The sequence below is a fragment of the Caloenas nicobarica genome, chromosome 7 (assembly GCF_036013445.1).
Source record: "Caloenas nicobarica isolate bCalNic1 chromosome 7, bCalNic1.hap1, whole genome shotgun sequence".
In the NCBI taxonomy this organism is placed as follows: Eukaryota; Metazoa; Chordata; class Aves; order Columbiformes; family Columbidae; genus Caloenas; species Caloenas nicobarica.
In genome coordinates, this window is record NC_088251.1 from 18,146,859 (window position 1) to 18,168,497 (window position 21,639).

At 41.9% G+C, this 21,639-nt stretch overlaps 2 protein-coding genes across 7 annotated transcripts in view; one reads left to right on the forward strand and one right to left on the reverse strand.

Annotated features, from left to right (window-relative positions):
* LOC135990631 (WASH complex subunit 2A-like) overlaps nt 1–7,088 on the reverse strand; it is a 38,651-nt gene extending 31,563 nt beyond the window's left edge. For all 4 annotated transcript variants that reach the window (XM_065638433.1, XM_065638432.1, XM_065638435.1 and 1 more), the window contains exons 1-9: nt 7,040–7,088; nt 6,844–6,957; nt 6,229–6,393; nt 4,545–4,610; nt 3,705–3,878; nt 2,939–3,032; nt 2,489–2,547; nt 1,656–1,703; nt 237–341 (exon numbers count right to left, since the gene is read on the reverse strand). In XM_065638433.1, the coding sequence (XP_065494505.1) occupies nt 237–341; nt 1,656–1,703; nt 2,489–2,547; nt 2,939–3,032; nt 3,705–3,878; nt 4,545–4,610; nt 6,229–6,393; nt 6,844–6,957; nt 7,040–7,063 (849 nt within the window). In that variant the 5' untranslated portion in view covers nt 7,064–7,088. The remainder of the gene's footprint in view (nt 1–236; nt 342–1,655; nt 1,704–2,488; nt 2,548–2,938; nt 3,033–3,704; nt 3,879–4,544; nt 4,611–6,228; nt 6,394–6,843; nt 6,958–7,039) is intronic.
* LOC135990632 (beta-microseminoprotein-like) lies at nt 6,883–20,714 on the forward strand. Of its 3 annotated transcripts, XM_065638438.1 has the most exons (6): nt 6,956–6,969; nt 13,122–13,196; nt 15,711–15,805; nt 18,799–18,898; nt 19,402–19,504; nt 20,336–20,714. In XM_065638438.1, exons 3-6 carry the CDS (start codon nt 15,803–15,805, stop codon nt 20,463–20,465), a joined length of 336 nt encoding a protein of 111 aa, XP_065494510.1. In that variant the 5' UTR covers nt 6,956–6,969; nt 13,122–13,196; nt 15,711–15,802; the 3' UTR covers nt 20,466–20,714. The 3 variants fall into 3 exon arrangements, with proteins under 3 accessions (XP_065494509.1, XP_065494510.1, XP_065494508.1); XM_065638437.1 differs by lacking the exon at nt 13,122–13,196 and having other exon boundaries at nt 6,883–6,969; XM_065638436.1 differs by lacking the exons at nt 6,956–6,969; nt 13,122–13,196 and adding an exon at nt 7,152–7,893.
* Nucleotides 20,715–21,639: the final 925 nt, after the last annotated feature.

A 21,639-nucleotide genomic window follows, 5' to 3' on the forward strand; every position in this document is an offset into this window, starting at 1 on the left:
TAATTTCTTAATGACCTTTACAGACAGCTTTGATGCCTGCTTAGGGTGCAGGAGTCCTCTTGTTTAAAGAGGTAAAGCCTGAACAACCATGTTGAAAGACCATTCAGAATTTTTACAGGCCCCCTCTACAGGATCCCGTCCCAGGTAACTGAGAGCTACCATTATTGTCCCTCTGAGGACAGATTTATCATGAGGGAAGTCAAATCTCTCCCTCCAGGGAGACAACAATTACTTACAGGCTTTGTGCTTTCATCTAAGTCTCCATCCTCATCTTCCTCTTTTTCAGAGTCAAAGAGATCACAGGCCTCGTAATCATCTTCATCACTCATCTGTGCCGTCCTCTAAAACACAAGAATACCCTGTTGTGTTCTTCTGAAGCTGGCAAGCACAAAACTACATCTGCTTAGATATTCAAAGCAAACTTACTGAAAGGAGGGATACATTCAGCTAGTTTGGGGTACTCCACAGCTTTTGAGAGGTAGGAAAGCAGGGTTTCTAACTCCAGACAAGTTGCTGCATTCTCTAGAACACCCCTATGCTGTGTCACTGAACATTTCTGGACCAGAGAAACAACTGAGGACACTAAGGCTCTCCTGACAAGGAGCATATTGCTACTATACACAAGCCTGAACTGCTTCGGCTTCCTTTAGGTTATGAGCTCATCTCCACTAAAGACCCAGTATTTAGCCTTAACTCAGGAACATTGTGATAAGCTAGTAAAAAATTATGTCATCTTGAGCTATTCCTAAGGTGGATAGCAGAATGACAGACAATACATGCCCACATCTTGGCTTCAGTCATGTCAGTAAGACAAAGAGGATGAAAAAGATGAGGTGAATTGTGAGCTGGCAGCTGGCACAGACAGAGGCCCAGAAGCAAACTAAATCAGGAACAACCCAAAGATACTTGGCATCTTGAAATACATAAGACATACAAAGTTACCTTATGAAGGTCAATACAGCTTAATGTAACATCTGAGTGCTTTTGTAAAATTGTTTTATTAATACATAGATTAAAAAAGGGTTGCTTTTTGAAACATTGTTCTTTTGGCACTAAATTGTTTCAGATTGAGGATCCCCACATAAAAGTCTTTTGCAGTGGCACATCTAAATACGGCAAGATTCGTTCTCCTACTACCACCCACTATCAGTGACTAAAGTCAGGCTTGAATTTTTCAATCTAAACATTTCTTTTCCCTTTTCATTCATTATCCAAACAGACATAATTTTCAAACACCTAATACTGTTTACATGTTTAATTTCATGTCATACCCAAACTGCACTGTTTCTTACTTCCTGCATAGCAAGTTTAGAATTTTAATTATAGACCAAATAATCCCACAGGAGCCTAGTTTTCCTGGGGTAGATTCTTTGAACTCTCATGGCTCCAAAGTAATTCCTGAGGAAAATACAAATCAGGCAATGCCATGCCACACACACTTTGCATCTAATGATAGCTTGCAAGCATGTCTTTAAGCCCAACTCGGGTTCAATTTCACAACAGTGCCATCTCTTCCCATACGAAGTTATACAAATCAGGCTTAACCAAAGTTTTTAATAGTTAATTGTCACGAGCTCTTATCTCCTCTTTCTAGCATCCTCACTGTGTCACAAGTGGAAAGCCTTTCAGGTATGTACCAGGGCATATAACCGTACCGTCTTTTGGTCATCTTCACTAGGGTTTCCAAATTCATCATCTGATTCCTGGAACACAAGAGACCCAAAGACAAGTACCACACATTACTTTGTTCAGTAGTTAAGGGAGAGGACTCAGAAATTCTGGACTTGCATAGGTTTACACATTCAGACCTCATCATCATGATCTGACCAACTAATTGCTTTCCCACCACTGACCATCTTTATGAATGGAGCTCACTGGGAAGTCGTTAATTTGGCAAAGACAGCAGGCTCCATCTTACAGTGCATTTGAGTCACTCAAAAGGGATTTAACTTTAATTGGCAAAAGAAGGGAGTGCTTCCAAATTACAGTTACAGAGACATCCCAGCCAAGGCAGACAAAACATATCAGAAATTGATAGCTCAGTGCAACAGATTCATGAGGCAAAGCCTGGAGGTGCGTTATTGACACCTACTTAACATTTAAACTTGCTCCCGTTAGTCTCCATCCCATTCTCTGTAACTGCAATTTACAACAGACTCATTCTCAATAAATGCAATTCTTGATAAGAATCTGATTTGCTTCACAAAGTGAAATTAGACTGGAATAAAACACTTCACTTTGAAGTATTCTACTTGAAGAGCAGCTAGAGCCAATATCAATTTATTGCTCCTCTGAAAAGCTGCAGAGGAAACTACTCCATAAGAATAATGAAAAGCATATTTACCACAACCAACATAGGGAATAGACATTGTGCAATATTATCTTGAGACCTCACGTGAAAAAGCTAGGTAGCTAATGGCCTCACACACAATCAAGGACTCATGAATGCTTGTGCAAAGTAGCTGGTACTCCGTCACTTGTCACTTACCTCTTCATCCTTTTCTTCACTGTCAATTACACTTCCACGATCACTGTCTACTGATCCTTCTATTTTAAATGAAAACAGAAAAATGAAGATCAGACATGACATCTGTACACACAGCAATGTGGTCAACAGCCACATTGACAGCAATTTTAAAGGCCTTGTGAAGAGAACTAAAAATCAGGTGGAAAAGAGTGGTTTCTAAGGGCTTTGAAGGCTGCTGAAATTTAAGCACTTCGCATTTGTAATACACAGAGCACAAGTTACTGAGAAGTTACTGCTTTGCATACTGGAAGAGTGTTTGTCACAGCATGATGCATTTTTTTTTTCTCCAGCTAATTACAGCGTGCAACTAAACATGCAAGAACACTATGCAGTATAACCCAAGCTGTGAGACCAGTCTCAGATCAGGAACTAATTACTCACATAGGAATAAAAGGTCATTCCAGCACATACCTTCACTAGAAAGATCTCCAAGGCCAACATCATCTTGTTCCATAAACTGCTGAGAGCCAATCAAGTAAGGTAAAGGCCTGTCAATATAGAGATCCTGGAAAGAGACAACATCAGGTCTTTCTGGCATTTAGGAACAGCTCTACATTGCTGATGAAGACAGAAGTCTTACACCTCTTGTTTTAACTCAAGGAAGATACAAACTTGTTTGAAGTCTCATCAGACATGTGCATCAAGTCAGCCTGCAACTGGGTGGGCGATCTGAGGTTTATTCCTTTTTAACAGTCAAATGAGGCTACTTCCTTCTATTTGTGTGATCCCGACTTGTTTTCTAGGTGTCATCTAACAGAATAATACCCTTGCAAACAATGCAGGCATCAGTCTTATCCAAAATCCTACACCTAAGGTTCTTAATTATGGGGAGAATAAAAACCACCTATGAAGATACAGTTTGTATGTAAAAAGTATGAAATTTAAAGGTCCTACTCCACCTGGAATTGAGGGTTCCCTTTCCAAGTTCACTGCCATTAAACTATTAATAGCTCCCCTTTGGGTGCCATACCTTAATGCCAACCTAGCTGCAAGGCAAGCAGGCTACACATGGAATAGCTCAGAAGGAGCACTTCTTCAGATATAGTCATCAAATCTTCCTTTTAGGTAATGAATACCAACTTTATAGCAACACAGTAATACTGCCGACAGAAGCAAACAGCAGCTCCAACAAAGCCAAACACAAACCCATGCTCCCTGCAAGAATAGGTCTCTGTACCTTTGGCTCAAGTATCAGTTCCAATCTCTCGTTACTTTCTTCCTCTTCTGAGTCAGAGTTGCCTGCTTTGATGTCTAGCTGTTCAAACGCACTGTCCAGAACTTGCAACCCATAATTCACTGCTTCTTGGATTTTAGGGATCAGATCAGCTTCTTTCTGTTCCCGTGTCTTTTCCTTTAGGAACAGGAACAAAACACTTTCATTGTATTTTACTCAAGACTCGATCTCAATGCAACATGCATGCAAAATTTTAGCTTCAAATTAGTACAATGAAAGCTTTTTCCACTATATGTAAGAGAAAGACCTTCAGAACCCCTTTTTTGCTTGACTTAATTCGTCTTTATCACTCCAAGAAACAGAGTTGTTCTAAGCATCCACAGCAGCACAGTACTACCTTCTTTGTGCTCCCAGCCCATCAAGGCAACATTTAGGGTACAATACACCTAGACTGTAAGATATATAAAAAGCGCTCTGAGTTTTTAATCACTGGGACTTGCAGCCTCCACTACCTTTGAAGCCAGAAAGAAGGCCCAAGGCCTCACTTATCCTGCTGAAAAAAACATGCACAGAAATTTGAAAATCAATGCATAAATCTTGGCTACTAGACACAGTATCGAGCTTGGGGAGGCCTTAACAAATTATCATACACTGTAGTAGTCTCCCATGTTACTGTCAACTTTATGTTTGAATGACACACACTGTTCAACAGAGAGACTTCAACGAAAATGGAAACCATTTGGTTTGTAAGCTGTAAATGTCCACATAATTGGTTTGAAAATGAGAAGGTAGACAAGAGCTGCAAACACACTGCCAGCACTCAGGGCAGCTTAAGTTAATTACCTGCTCTGTTTTGTCTCCAACATCAGCTTTGGGAATAGGCTCTTCCACCTCTTCATCATATACTCTCTAAAAAGTCAAGCAAAATTAACTCAAGTAAGGATAACATACTGCTGCAGGGGCTAAACCACCACCAACAAAATAAAATACACTGTTACCGTGTAATTAACTACACATTAATTCATTACACACTTTTAAAAAGAAGCCACAGATTATGCCGAGCATCTTCATAGCCTCCTTCATGCACTGAAGTCATCATCCTAAACTTACCATCAGCTAGGCTCTCGACCCAACTGAGGTAATTCAAGACTGCAAGTATCACTGCAGTAGTAGACAAAAGTTGACCACTTAACCCTGTTCACAGATGGACCTGAATACATTAAAAAAGCACTGTTTTAACCCCCCAACATAAAACTATTCTAGAAACCCTCAAAGTCAAACCTAAGTTTACTTACAGGCTGTCTTATTTTTCTTTCGTCTTCTGTCATTTAGTAGCTTTCCTTCTTCAGCATTTACCCTTCTCCCGTACTTAGAAGGTTCACATCCTACCTCAGCCTTCAGTTTGTTCTGATGATCCCTCCCACCATACTCTTTTAGCACTCTTGTAAGATAAGCTACAAGGAGACACAAGGGAATAAAAGTCTCCCTTGAACCTGCAAACCTAAATCCAAATCTCTCAAACACTGGTGCAGTTAACTCCTGGGAAGAGACAGAACTCTCACATTAACTAAATTGAGAACCAGAAATGAGGACCTATTTCTGTGCACTTGGGAACAACCACCTTCAAGCACCCAAGATTTAAGATGTTTGGTACAAAGTGTTCTTAGCAGAATCATTATGCTGAACAGTAAAAGCAGGCTGGAAAAGACATTGCAGGTTTTTTTTAAAAAAAAAAAAGAAAAAGAAAAAAAAAAGACAAAAAAAAAGACCAAAAAACCCCCACCACAAAACCCCACTACAGAAAACCAGATTTCCATCATCTTGTCCTCTGCCAGCATATTATCAATAATAGCATCATGGCTTCAGATTAGATACGCGCTGCCTGAGAACTAGGGTGATCGAAACAAAATACTCGAAAAACTCACACTACTAAACCTGCCTCCCCCAAATTTGAAAGACTATTAAAGCTCTGCATCTCCATTATTCACATGCTCCTAGTGATACAATGTTTTAACAGGCTTTCAAGTCTAGCTTTCACCTTTCTAAACCAGCAATATTCATAAAGTGAAACAAACGTAACAGAAAACTGCCTGCGGTCCAACACCTCTAATGGCAACTGGTTTTAGTGCAAAATAACACCATTGGGCAAACTGACATCATTGTATAACTCTCCTCACATTTAGAGAGCCAAGTACTGCCCATTGCTACATTCATGCTACCTGTAAAAGTACACCAAGACATCCCAGAGATCCCACCTTGTTCACAGTCCTAAAAATGAAACTCTGATCTCCATGTCACATGTAAGCAAGGAAGGAAAGTACCTCAGAAGACACAAAAGGGAATCTGCCTCCATTGGCACTGCATTACTCATGAATTAGGACACCCCTTAACAATTAAAAGGCAATTAAAAGCCACTTCACCTCTAAATTAATATTGGACTTGCCAAGGAGCCACTTGTCCACATTACAGAAAGGGACAACACCAACGTTCAAAGTACAAGCTTGATGCCATACAAGAACATACTCACATTCTCTATGAACTGCGTATTGGACAGCATAAGAAAGTCATTGAAGACATTATGAAGGCGACAGTCAGTGGCTTTTGTTTCACTAATCAATCCATCTACTTGCTTTTTGATTTCATGAGTCCTGGAAATGGTTTGCTGTGAGAACTCTTGCAGAAAACGCAGAAGCTGTTTACGACAGAGGAAAGCAATAGTCAGCATCCAACTCCTTTTTCTTTTGGCACCGTTTATGACACAGGCAGCGCTGATCATACACTTAAACTGAGCATCAAAACACACACAGTTTAGGCTAAAGCACCAGGACCAAGTCTCATCCTACTTTCTTTCCACTTCACTCTGCATTTCCTTTCGGGCCAACTCCTCCTTTCAGTTTTCTCGCCGAGACCGGAGAGTTAAAGGAACGGGAGAGCCTGCCGCCCGCCGGGCCCTACCCGGGGCTGCTCACCCCGCGCTCCGCCCGGCGGGGCCTGGAGGCCGCTACCGCAGCGCCCTTCCCGGGGCGGGCCCGGCAGCAGCACCGCCCCGCACACGGCCCCGCCCGACACCCCCCAAACCCCGGGGGAGGCCGCGGTCCGCTCACCCCCCGGCGCCAAGCTCAGGCCCGGCCGCTCCACTCACCCCGGCGTCAGAGGCCAAGGACCAGCTCTGGCTGCCCTTACGGATCTCCTCCAGCGACCAGGGCCGCTCCCACACCGGCGTTGGCTCCGCCGCGTCCTGCGGGGCCCCGTTCATCTGCGGGAGAAGGTCAGTGAGCCAAGGAGCCGGTGCCGCAGCCACGCCCGCCCCAGGGCCCCTGGCCCGCCCCGGCGCTCACCGTGACCGCAGGCCCCGGTGCCATCCGCCGCGCCGCCCGCCCGCCGGTCAGCTGAGCGCCGTCACGTGACCCGCCGCCCGGCCCCGCCCCGCGCGCACGGGCTGGGCACGAGGTAGCGCAGGCAGCCGCGTGCGCGGCGGGATCGTTCCCCCAGTCGAGGGTGGAGCCCCGACCCCGCGGGAGGAGCCCCGACCCCGCGGGTGAATCCCGACCCCGCGGGAGGAGCCCCGACCCCGCGGGAGGAGCCCCGACCCCGCGGGAGGAGCCCCGACCCCGCGGGTGAATCCCGACCCCGCGGGAGGAGCCCCGACCCCGCGGGTGAATCCCGACCCCGCGGGAGGTGCCCCGACCCCGCGGGTGAAGCCCGACCCCGCGGGTGGAGCCCGACCCCGCGGGTGGAGCCCGACCCCGCGGGTGAAGCCCGACCCCGCGGGCGGAGCCCCGACCCCGCGGGAGGTGCCCCGACCCCGCGGGAGGTGCCCCGACCCCGCGGGTGGAGCCCCGACCCCGCGGGAGGTGCCCCGACCCCGCGGGTGGAGCCCCGACCCCGCGGGTGAATCCCGACCCCGCGGGTGAATCCCGACCCCGCGGGTGGAGCCCCGACCCCGCGGGTGGAGCCCCGACCCCGCGGGTGAATCCCGACCCCGCGGGTGAATCCCGACCCCGCGGGAGGAGCCCCGACCCCGCGGGTGAATCCCGACCCCGCGGGTGAATCCCGACCCCGCGGGAGGAGCCCCGACCCCGCGGGTGAATCCCGACCCCGCGGGTGGAGCCCCGACCCCGCGGGTGAATCCCGACCCCGCGGGTGACTACACAGATGCCACAGAAGACCTCGTGAGGAGCCATGGTGCTGGGTGAGTGGCTTCTTGCTTGGGTTTTCAATTTAAATAAGAAAAAATGCCCAAGATCTCCAAGTTCTCATATATTGATTTTAATGGCTACATCCAGATACTTGAAGGATACTGCTGGATTAGGGACACAGGAACTTCTAAAAGAAAAATATCAACCTATATATTTTTATTCTATTTTTCTGTGATTCTATACCAAGATAGCATTACTGAACTGGCTCATACCTTCAGCCCTAGTAGAATTTAGAGAATTTCAATATACTGATAATAAAGCAGAAACTAACAAAGTACAACTAGAAAGTAGGCTTGTTTCACAACAATGCATTGAGCAAGATTGTTAAAAAACACACAGATTGGTTTAATCTAAAATTATTCTCCAAGGCTTTTAATGTTTTGCCATGGTTCCTTCCTCAGCAACACTCCAAAAACCAGAAAAAAGAGCCTTTAGTTACTTTCCATATTCACTGAAATGTGGAATAAAATTCAACAAGCCCTTTGTTGATAATGAAAAGTTATACTGGCACAGAACCTTGTGCATTGCAAAATGTGAGGTCTATATGCTCTATGTGTACTGGTGCTGAAAAATGTAGGGTCTTACTATGAGGCAGCTTCAGGTCTGGGTTCTTTAAAGATTACTTTCCATTAAAAAAAAAAAAAAGAGGGAGAAAGAATGGGGAAAAAACAAGACAGAAGACAGCAGCATGGAACCTGAATGCTCCCTTAGGAGAAATTGTTTGTGATACATACATACACAAGTCTCTGAGCAGAGGCAGCTATGGATAGCACAATAAAAGTCTGTTTCCTAGAAGTGCCAGCCTAAACATTATGGTCAGACTCCCAAAAAGCATTTCAGTCCTAAAATTCCTTTTAGAGAGGAACTTAGACAGGTTCCTTTTAAAGGTTAGAAAGAAAACAGCAACAAGAAAAATCACTTGCTGTTCCTCTCAGAACTTTCCAAATGAATATCCAGTTTAAGGTATCAAAAATCACATGTATCATCAGGGACTGATTTGCATATTAAGAAACAGAACTTGTAAGACTGCATAGAGCTGAGCTCTGATATTTATGCTTACAGGCATGTCTTCACTCTATGGCATCACTTGCTACTTGTATGTGGCCATGAGATCCATGTCTGTGCAGCTCAGATTCCCTAGGACCTTCCAGAGCAGGGCAAAGTGCTTCTGGAATCAGTTTGGGGACAAGTTCTTTCCTGCATGGCCACGAGGACAGAAGTTACAGCAGACTGGTGCTCCTTGTAATTCCACCAGTCGCATGCAGCTGCTCAGCTTTGTGCATTTGCAGCAGCATGAAATGAGCCAGCAGTATTTTGGTGGGACTCTGAAAGGCTGCTGTGAAGATGTTTGAGGTGGGGTCTGGCAGTCAGGTTACTGGAAGGCCCCTGTGCATTGCAGAGGTGAGCTAGAGTACAGGGCACAAAGGGTTTGAAGAAAATATACACAAAACAGATCAGAGAAACATAGCACATAATGCAATTGCTGCACTCTTCTGTCTTTCGGTTTCTGGAGAAGAACTAGCACAGCATAATGGGGTGCTGTAGTTATGCAGACATGGTGCAAGGGGAAACAAACCTTTATGGGTCTATTCCTCATCCTACTTCAGTCTATTTTTGGCAGTGTTGCTCCACTGTGGAAAAAAACACTGCCTATCCTGAAACTCTTTGTTAGCCCTGTCTAAAAATTTACTACGCCGGACTGCTGCCAGACCATAAATCTTCTGTTTGATTCTGATAAGCCAACACTTAAAACCAGAGACAGTTGTGGTGGAAATTTTTGCTCTCGTGTGAAAAATTGCTTACATACAGACTTGGCATCAGGGAGATGCCTGAAATTACAGCTGGCTCTGGGATTTCCTAATCAAGTTGAAGATATATACATAAATATGTGTCTGTAGTTTGCCCCCTCAATGTAACCATGGAATTAGCAGAGTTTGGACTGAGCAGTGGGGGCTGGTCCTGGCACACTTAGCAATTCTGTGCTATGGCTATCTGGATGGCTTTCTCCCGGCTTAGATCCCTAAGCTTCCTTCCTGTGAAACTGAGGCATGGAATGGGGACGAAAAGTGGTGGGAGGGGTGCTGCAACCAGTTGGAGTTATCCAGACCAAAGAGCCCAGTAATCCACTAGTTTAAGTCTAGGTTGTATTAAGCGCAAAGTTTGTTCTTTATGTGCACCAAAAAAGGTCTGTGAATATCTGTACAAGAAGCAATTGCAAAGCAAAGGAGGAAATGCAGTATTTACACTCTTGCACAAGCTGATACCTATTCCTTCCCATGGATCTGGTCTCCAGTGGTACCTCCTAAAATTTCCAGAGGGCTATAGGACTGTACAGGAGTTTTAGCAGCTGCAGAAAGGCTGTAGAAGGTTAAAGGCAAGATGATGCAACCTGGAAAGTAATTCGGAGGCCAGTATTTGTATGTATGATCACAGCTAATTGTCTCCCACAACTTCTGCAGAACTGAAGACAAACATTTTCATTTGGAGTGGATCTTGACTACTCTCCAGCCAAGCAGTTGATTGCTTTGTCCAGAAAATATCCCTATAAGTAGCATGGCCAGCTTTAAGAGAGGTATAGTGTTTGCTATACCCATACATTGCTACACTATATGCAACTCTGTTAAAGACAGAATGATTTCTAATGCACACAGAGATTATGAGATAACAAGAAACATTCTTTATTCATACAGAGTTATTAGGGGGATTTGATTTTTCTTTTTTTTTTTTTTAAAAAAAAAACCTGTGTGAAGTGGCCACTAAATTCCCACTAGCATTTGTCCGTGAAGAAATTACAGCTTACATTGGACAAACACTTAGAGTCTTGACATGACATTCAACACAAATTCAAATATAATTCTCTCTTCTTGATAGTGATATGTGTATAACTAGTGTAGTGTAGTGATATGACATATAGCTAGCCTGAGTTTTGTTTTGTTTTTATTTACTTATGGTGGGTAAAGACTTTGGCAGAAGTACTGCTTTCTGTTACCTTACACTGGAAGTACTAATGAAAGCTTAAACAGACACAGCACTGGGTTAAGCTCACAAATATTTATACGGTAAAAAATTGAAGAGTATACCACACCCAGCTTTCCCAATAGTTAATGGAAAGTAAATATGTTTTTATAACTTTAGAACAGGATGCAAACAAAAGAAAAAGTTACAGTTAAGAATTAAGCTTCTATATCACATGAGAAAGAACCCAAATAGAGTTTGTGCACTGTTCTTCATTTTCCCTGCCACTTCTTTCCTCATTCCTAGGTTGTGTTGGATGGCTTGTTACAAACATGGAGAGATGGAGTTGTCCAAGCCCTCCTATTACTGGAACTCTCCAGCCTCCAAGAGACAGTTGCAGCACCTGTGTTATCTGCAAGCAGCTGAAGGACTTGGGGGTGACAAGTGAAGTTAAGGCTTGGAGATGCATCAGTCTCTGGTGCACAGTGTAGAAAGGAATACCTTTAGCTAGAAATAAGTCTATGTCCTGGACCAGCACAGGAGCCTAAAGTGCCCTCAGGTACTTCCCCTCCTGCTTGGGGTTCATTGCTGGTTAATGCAATGACAGAATGCACCACTTGCCTATCAGTGTATTTATTCATTTCAGGGAATTCAAAATCAACTTTCCTTTAAAATAATTAATAATAGCCTGTGTGTCAGAAAAAAGCAGACTATGATTACTCACGTCATCTAAAAGACCTTGCTTTCATGTATTGAGTCAAATGACTTACTGCAATAAGTTGCTGTGCAAGCAATAAAAAAATAACTGCTCTAATAAACTAATTTCAGGTAATCAGTGTGTAAGGAACAGGGGCAGGTGACTTTTTGGTTCTATCTCTGGGTTTTGTGATCCCCTACGTTCAGGTAATAGGCTCTGAAACTTGAAGTCTCTGCCACACTTAAGGGAGCCACCTGAAATCATGCATTGAGTCAGTATCAGAATAAAAAAAATAAATCTTTTGAATCACAGTCCCATGGTTTTCTACCTCAGTGTTCAGCAAAACTTTGAAACATGAAACAGGACTAGTGAAATAGTGCTACCCTCCCACTATTTTAAACAGGTCAAGAAATTGCACTTCCAATATCATTGATATATCATAGTTGATAAAGCAACACAGAGCCAGGATGACTGTGAACTTATGTTCCAAGTTCGATCCGGCAAAGCCATCCACCCGGCGTATGCTTGAGAGCAAGGAGTGGCTCTGCTGCAGACAAGGGAACTACCCATGTGGTTAAAGCTAAGGATATACTTAGGTACTTTGCATGATCCAGGCCATAAGATCTAATCCGAAGGCTGCAGAAATTAATGGGAGTTTTCCAAATTTCCTCAGTAGTCTTTGAATCTATTTAAGCTCAATCCTGATAAACAGAAGTGGCCTCTCCTGATCACAACAGTGACAAATCTAGTCTAGCAGTCTAGTCTAATCTAGTCTAGTCTAATATGGTGTTTCCCTCCAAGAATGTTTTTCTAAACTCTTGTTTATACTCCTGAGTTCCTTAACAGTCATGAATTTAAATTAGTATATTTAAGCCAGTGGAAAAACATATAGTTACACTTAAAATTAATCTCCCTAGCAGTTTAAATTTAGCTGAGAGGGAATTTATATAAACTATTATTACCAAACTACTATTTAAACCTACTGCTAGGTTCAAATCACCATCAAATTTACTGTGCTTAATATATATATATGTATATAAAAGAGCGTCTCCTAGGTTTTACATCAATTTAACTACAAGATTTTTAAATAGCCTGGAAGTGAATCCATAGGAATGAGGCTTTTCCTTCTCTCTCCAGCTTTAAAAACACACTTGACAAATGACCTGGTAATAATAGATTACCTTGAGCTGCAAACTGCCTGGGTCATGAAGCAGGATTATGGGGATAGAACGAGAGTAAATGACATCACCTTCCATTGCCCCAAATCAACCTGCCTTTTAGAAGGTCCTAGAAAAGTACCTCTAACTACTAGAAAAATAATACCATGATAGCTGGACAGAATAATCCTTTCAGAGATTGTTCCAGGTGTCAACACTTCAGAAAAAACCCTTCCTGAGAAGCTGAAAGAGATGAGGCATGCTTAGCAGCATTCAGCTGGGAAACTAGGAAAGATCTCAGCATGAAATCCTTAGCAATTATTCTGCCAACAAAGTCTTAAAATGTTTTCCTATTTTTCATAGTCGTGCATTTAGAGAAGCCAGATCTTTAACATGTGTTTTCATAACCCAGCTACCAACTTTATAGGAATACTGAAAATTATAAGAAACACCCGAGCTGACCACAAGGATTATACACTTTTCACAGGTAGGCTTTTCAGGTGGTTTTGTCTCTCTTCATGCTATAAGACAACTGGTGAAAAGTGAATTAGTGTGGTGCTATGGAAACAAACATTCTTGAAAAAAGTATATGAAAAAAGAAACTCACTGGAGACATAGCTAGATCCAGGGCTTCAGGAAAATTAAAAAAATCTTTTAAAGCAAGATCTGCACATCCTGAGGCAGGAGGTTCAAAGGCATCCAGAGGAGTGTCAGCCCACCAGCAGACAACCAGCAGCGCAGCTGACAGGGCTCCAGCATCTTTATCAAGAACTCATTGGCAGAAGAATAAGGTGTTCTGCCTAACAAGTGCTTTGAAAGAAAAAAAATCAACCAAACAAAAAAAGAGTCTTGCTTTGAGCTCTCTAACAAAAACCATGAAAGGACTGGCATAAATTTCACTTCAAGCCCAGGATGACCTGGGAGCAGCAAAGCCTGGTCATGGTAGGTGAAGGGAAGGGAATGCTATAAAACTGGTGCAAGCCACAGGTTGGTTCACATCGTCTAGAATTTCTTTATGCTTTGTGTGAAACCCTTATATCAAGTGAAACATAAAATCATTGCTGATAGAGTTTGCAAACACTGTGTAATTTGATAAATGATGACTAAGGTTGTCTTGATAGTGAAATAAACTGTGCTTACTTAATCCATGCTTTAGAGATTTTTTAAATATTGTAGGAACAGGAATTTTGAAGTCTGTAAAACATAAAATCTGTATTAACAACAGCAGCCCTGGGAAGAATTTAGGGATGGAAAACAAACACTTTGTATATAGAACAATACGGTACTTAAGACAGCAGATGTGATTCTTGGATATCTATACAGGAAAGGCATTATGTCCTTTGTAGTATCTAGGGTCATTTCCACAGCACTTACAAAATTTTAGGTATCCTGTTCTATAGTCAGATTTGAAATAAGATAGTGTCAAATTGGAGACTGTTCAGAAATGTGTTATAAGAATGAAAAGAAGTCTGTGCTGCTCAACTGAAGATCAAAACAACTGTAATTGTCTGAGAGAAGTTACAATCTGACTTGACACTCTATAAGCACAGAAGAGGAAGATTTTGAGATGAAATACTGTTACCTAGTATACAGGAAACAAAAGATGAAAACCGAAATTTATTTAATCTTCTTTATGACATAAACATGATTTTCATGAAATGAAAGATTTAAGACATAGTGATTATTTCAGAACAAAAACAAAATAATCAGATATATAGTCTAAAACTGAATGCTAAGGAACTTTTCATGAATTATGTATTTCTTACTAAGTGATTATCAAACCTGCTGAGATTTCAGCTTCAACATTTCTTCCAAGGTGGTCATGGAATTATGTCATACTGTGTACTTAATTTTTTTTTGCTCCTACTGAATTCTTTCGATTGAATACATCCAAAACTGGAATTATTGTTAGTACTCAGAAATACATAGTGCATAGGAGGAAATGAATGACAACTTTTCTTGCCACCATTCTGTCTTTCCAAAGTGTTTACAACTCTGTATTTCATTTACTCAAAAAAACCCCGAAACAAAACCCACAAACGGACACAAACAAAACACAAACAGCCCAAAATTATTTAGCCAAATTTTATTACATTTAGAAACTTTGGACAAATAAATTCAGTCTTAAAATGATATGCCAGATTTCCTGTACCTGGTGATAAATTTCCCACAGGAATGAGTTTCAAATTGCTTTCCAGCATCTGTAACAATTATTTCCTTTCAAAACATAGGTAGAGCCACAGTCTGTTATTTCATTCTAAAAGAAAAAAGAAAAAAAAAAGTTGCAGGAGCAAGAGAAAGCTGGTTATTGAATGAGCAGTCTCAAATGTATCACTGCTTGTGAAAGTATTTTGCATATGTAAAAGTGATCACATAGTCCATCAGTTATTCAAGCTAAAGCCTGAACTGCCCCACAGGAGAAACAACAGCTTTTGATTTGAGAGGAAATCCTTATTTTAGTTGAGGACAAAGATAAATGTAATGTGATCCAGCTTTAACTAAGCTCTGAATATTTAGAGGTTTTAATACTGGTGATGGGCAAGTACCTTCAGTTCTCTTACAGTGCACACCACAGCGTTAAATACGAGTATGCAAAGATCTGGCAAAAGATCCTCGGAGCTATTAATTTCAACCCCAACCATCCTGTGATTCTGTAATACCTAGTTCCCTACACTAAGCATATTCCAGCCCAGTGACAGAAGAAATGGTCAGTGTGCATTCCTGCTAAAAATCACCTAATTGTACAACACTCAGTACTGCCTGCAGCTTACCCATCAATACTTGTATTTCATCAGAAAGGCATTTCTTCCAATATTAATGTTTCCAAAGAATACAAAGTTCCAGGTTCAACCTTTTACCCAGGCCTGCATAACCAAATATTTTCTCATTTCTAGCTGGCAAAATTTCAGTGATTTCTTCAGAAATGTCAACATAACTGCATTTGAGTTGAGTAAGACTTTTTTTTTTTTTTTAACCTGGAATTGAATTGATCAACATAAAGGCACCAAAACCTACTTGCTCTCAGATTCCACATAGAGCACTTGCAGAGTTCTTCTGGAGACTTGGAGCTTTTTGGAAGTCAATCATTCCACAATGGTAAGTCAATGTTTTAGATTTTTTTAAAAAAGAAGGATACAGATAACTATTTGCTTTAAGACTTCAAAAGGAGGATATCTAAGAGTATCACCTAGTTACACATTTTTAAATGTGGATTATTCTATTAAAAACTGCAAGGAGATAAAAAGAAAGTAAGACACATTCATGAAGATTAGTATGCATTTTATTATTTGTTTTGTAATTATTTGCAAGAAACTGTACACATACATCTCTTGGTCTTTCACCTTCTGTAATCCTTTTCTCAGAACTGTTTGTGAAACAAAATATAAGGATTTTGTAAACAAAACCTATAGATGTGAAATACAGTTTAAAATGTAGTCACTTTACAGTGAAAAGTGTAATACACAGTGTATTTTCCTTGCATTTCTCTTTTGATATATCAATATTTGCCCTGTTTCAGATCTTTAAGCCTCCAAATGTGTTTGCAGAATCTGAATCAACAGTTTGGTAATCTAAACAGATAGACAAAGCCCTGTGGCCCAGTTTTCCTTTAATTTTTTGCTCACATAATCCCCAAAAGTACAGAGATCAATTACTACTTTTATGAGAATCTCAGGAATGGCATAAGTTTTACAGAAGAGGCAGTAGTTCCTGTAATAATATATGTAGATTCATAAATAAAGGGAGAAATTACAATCTACTTATTTCTCTGCCTAAGCCTTCCTGAGGGCTTGTCTGTACTCAGACAAGACTTGGTTGAACAAAGTGATCTGGTATCTCATTCCACATTAACTCATCCACTTTCAAAGACCATTAAATCCAATTTGGAAGATTATGTTCTGCAAGGCGGGTGGTGGCACCCCCTTTTTAAGAGAGAAGACAAGTAAAAATAAAAAAGATTCCTTGAAGTGCCTTGCTCACAGACCGTGCAGAGCAACACAACCCTGATGTTTAACTAAGAGCCCTTGGCGTCAGTGTAACAATAACAATCTCTGCCATTTCTAATAAAGAATACTGCTTCTGCCAGTACTTACTTTACTGTTCAATACCCTCAGTGCTCAGCCTACTTACATGTGGGCCCCTTACTCCCAATTATCTGTTGCTTAGCTGACATAGCATTTGGTTGTTACAGCATAAGGCCAGTTCAGACAGCAATTAGGCACCACAGACTTACCCTTCTGTTTGGTTCGGTGGAAGGTACAGGACTTTGGTCTTTAGAGAGGGAAGTATGCCCAAGGTCATCTGACTGGCGTTTCTAGGAATAGTAAGATTAGGACACACATTGGAGCAAACAAAGGATAAAACATTCACAGAAAACAGCCCAGCACAGCAAAAGATGGATTTTAGTATTTTCTATAAAGACATGACTGACAGCAGTAAGACCTCTCTTAGAACTGGCCTGTGCTGTTACAAATACGTGAACCAGCTTGGAGGAAAGCCACCACCAAACTCAAGATGGATGACGAGTATACAGCAAGCAGTATCCCAAGCAAGTTGAGATCCTCTGTGGAAAGCCACAGTTCTCTGAGTTCACAAGACCCTGAATAGCTGCATAGCACAGATAGCTCCACAGATCCATGCCAAGTGCACATGGAGCCTCAGCAGAGACCAGCTGCAATGTTATATCCTACAGCTTCATGGAACAAGAGTTGCTTAGACAATTTTCCTTTGGCCAGGCACCATAGAATAGCACAGTTTAAAAGTTTTAGTCTTCTTAACTCCTCTCATTCTGGCTATGGTGCTCAGCATGGCAACTGGTTCTATTCTACCCCAAAGCCTCAAGAACTCAAAATCACAGAACCACTATGGAAATTAAGCATTACACCCTTCCTAGACCACTCCGTAGACTCTCTCCATACCTTTCACTACACTACAAATGTCCCTCAGCCCTGCAAGAAAGCAGCAGATCAAGGATTAAAATAGCAAGTGTTTTCCACAACAGACAGGGGATATTCCCCTTGGCTCAGCATGTGCCTAGGGTTCGGGACCTTTCACTGTCTTTTGACGTTCATGATTCAAGTAACCAAAGGTAGAACGCAGAGGTGCCCAAAACCAAGGCCTTTCACTCCTATTTTAAACCAATTCAGCTAGCAACAGCTTCTGGTGTTCAGAACAGTAATTTGGAAAGACCTACTAATTTTACAGTCCTTTCACATTAATCTTCAAGTGCTATCAACAAAATGTAAATAACTTTCTCCACTGCTTCTCAGTCTCTGGCAATTACTAAACTTTTGTCTTCAGTTATCCAGCTTGAGCAACACATCAAAATAATCCTGTGCTCCCTCATGCTTCTCCAATCCCTCTACCCCGGTGTAACCAACCTTACAAAGTTACGCAGGCCCTTTCACAAAAATCCTGGTTGTTCAGCAGGTCTCCGCAAACATCTCTGAAGAGCTCTTACAGATGTTTGGCTGTTGCCACCACTAGACAAAAGGAAGAGTATACTGTGACGTGTCCAGACCTGTGTGTGCATGGTTTGACAAGATGGCTCACATGCTGCTAAGCAGAATATACAACACTGGAATCTTACCCCAAGATACTAATTTGTGTCTTTTTTCCTCTATCCAGCCACTTATTTAAAAAAGCTTACTAGAATATAATTAGGTCTGAGATCTCACTGTCAAATTTGGGGAAATTGCTGTACCCAAAAGTAAAGCAATGGGATACTATAGCGACAATGATTTCCTAGAGAAATAGCTAAATCAGACTCCAAGGCAATAAGTAAAGCACTAATAAGAGTCTGACAGGGCTTTCAAGTGTATAATACTACCGAAGCTTTTTGTGATTTCTAGAGATTGGACTTCAGCAGGGAGCAATGCAGTTGACACATTTGTCATTTTGTCCATTCCCACCTAAAGAAAAAAAGATCACGAGTGCAGTAAAATATCTGAAATGCCCTTTTCCAACATTTTCTTGTACACCTAAGGTTATTTCTAATTTTTACTTCAAGTTCAGTGACTTAGCTTTCGAAAACAAAGATAATCAAAGTAGAATTAAATTCATGCTGCGGGCTCTGTGTGTCTCTTTTACAGAAGAGCTTTCTGGCTTTCCTTGTTGCAATGGGCATCATCGTGACACTGGCTGATGCATACTGCTTCTCTAAAATGCACAAGCCTGGGGAGGCCACCAAAGGTAAGAACAAGGAAGGTCCTCTCACTTGATAGACTTGTCACAGCTCAGCTCTATGTGGAGCTGTTGGGAAGAACTCGAGATACAAGGGAGGGAGGAGATGTCAGAAAGACAGGAATAGGAGGGTCCAGCACCAAGTTTCCAAAAGCAGGGAAAAACAAAGCCTTCCCCTCATCTGGGTTTGGTTGCTATTGCTATTCCAGCACATGAAGCTGATGCTGGAGTTGAGTAGTTCGGAATAAAGTGTGGTGCCAGGTGGCAGACCTGGCTGTCTGGTCATTCACTTTCAGCCTGGATCTGTCACACTGAAACTGTCTCTAATAAGTGAAGCAGCAACAAGTTCAGGCTCTCAAAACAATTTGGGTAATAACACAGAGAACAAAATGACTTTTACTTTACTATTACCAAGAAAAACATTTTCAGAAAACTTGCAATCATTTTTAAACTTTTCAGCATTCATGTGGAGGCTTAAAGACTGTGTTTTGTTTTGCTGCTGTGTTATGCAGGCTGTACCCTGGATGGAAAACTATACCCCTTTGGAGAGATTGCAAGGACAGAAAACTGCTTCAGATGCAGCTGCAGCAAAGATGCAATGCGTTGCTGCTCCCTGTAAGTTTGAACTTCTTGGTAGTACCATTGCCCATAGGAAGACCACAGTTTTCCATTTGCTGGGAATAAATTAGTTTCTAAGGGCACAAGAGAGCCTTTCCTCACCCATGTCACAGAGCTAGGGTAAGCCACATATAGCTCTTGATAATTTGGATCCTTGGCTGTGTTTACCTTAGCTCACTTTCTGCTGAGTGTGGACATAGGCTCTTCCAGACACATCCAGTTGGTGCTTGCCTTTAATTTTGAGCAACTTGTGAACCCTTCTTACACTGCAGTGAGTCTTTCCTCATCAGGGAAAGTAAGAGTAGGAAGGAATTCATTCCACAAAGGACTTAAGTGAAGCTCCTCTAAAGGGCTTAAGATCATCTAGCTCTGCTCTGAAGTATCTATCTCCAACATCCTCCTTTCCTCTTATCCTACCTTCTCAAAAGGCCGAAAGGTCTTGATTATGATCATCACCTTTGCTCAGGTGACACTCAGTATGTCAGGAAACAGCTATCATATTCTAGGCAAACTGGCAATGATGAAAAATGAATGGAAAAGAGATAAAACGTGCTGAAACCATGCTTATGGCACACTGTAAATTGCTGTGCTAGAAATTCCTATGCTAGTGCTGAGCATACTAGTACATCTACACATGCTATGCAGCAAGGCATCATGTGAGGCCCTGGAAGCTGTAGCTGTGTGGCACTCAAGTTAGCTAGGCTGGTCTTAGCCATAGTTTCAGAGATATCTCATTCAGCAATAGTTCAAGCTATAATCACAGAACCACTGAAGTATTCAAACTTTTGCTGAGAAATCTAACATTTACTTTCTCTTTGCCAATGACAGCTTTCATACTCCTACTGGTTATGACAAAGAGAACTGTAAAATTGTTTTCAACAAGAAAAGCTGCGACTATGACGTGATGCAGATAAGTGACCCCTCCAAGGAGTGTCATGTCTATTCTCGTGTGGGCTAACGAACCACCTGCTCCAAACCTCTCTGCACTGTGGATTTCCTCACCTTCCAACAGAAGCTTTGCCTTCACAGAAAAGCTCGAAGATATGGGAGATCTTTTAAAAGAAGAGAGTACTTCAGCAGCTCATTTAAAATCTTCTAATTGTTCTAATTCAGTATACAAGATGCATAATCTGATTCAATGTCTTATTTCTGTCATTACTTTTATTGCTATCGCTGAGCTTCTTTGAACACAATAAATCTAGATGAAACATCCAGAAATGCTTCATAGTGATGATTCTTTTTATGTAGTAACACTGAGAAATGTCACATTCTTTGAGAGAAGAATGCATTCAACTCACTACTCCAAGACCTCGTGCACCAGTGTCCTGGCACAAGCTGCTCTGATGCTTTGCAGGTTCTGTTCTAGCCAAGGGTCTGAATAGATATTTTAGCTCACCAGGTGTCAAAATCCATTATCATTTGGAGGGGGTGCACTGTTTGGGACATGCTGTACAATGGATCCTACTCAGGGCACACAGGGAACACTTGAACTGCTGCAGGAGTTTTGGCAAGACTTGTGCTAACACCTGAGACCTCTGAAGAAAACAGTGAAGATGGAATATTGTAATCCTTTTCCTCCTTTTTTTTTTTTTTCCCGCCTTTCTTCTCCTTCTTTCAGCAAGTGGCTGTTCCTCTCCATTGCCAACTCTGACCTGCTGCCAGGTGTCCTCCTCCAAGCCCAACTCCTGAAAGTCTGCACACACTGCCCTGAATTGGTGGTTCTTGCCCACACTGAAAAAGATCTAGATCAGCCCCTGGAGACATGCTTCCTTGTGGCAGCAGAGCTTGAGGTACTAATCAAAGGCAGATACCTTCTGTCTCTTCAGTATAAAAATTTCCTACACTCCCTGGGGAAAGAAGTGTAGTCAGTGATGAACTTCAAAACCAAATCTCCCACCTGGCAATTGGTAATAACCTGAATCTGTCCACATACAGGAAGACCAGGCAACAATAGCCTATGAAATTGCTGCTTCTACATGGACTCTTTACTCCAGAATTGGGTATTAAAAAATGACAACAGTCTACAGTTAACTGTTGTATGGTTTGAAAAGAAACATACCTTCAAGGACAAGTGGATTGTTTGATTATGCTTCATAATCACAAGTCTGTGGTCTTGTAAAAGTATGAGTTTA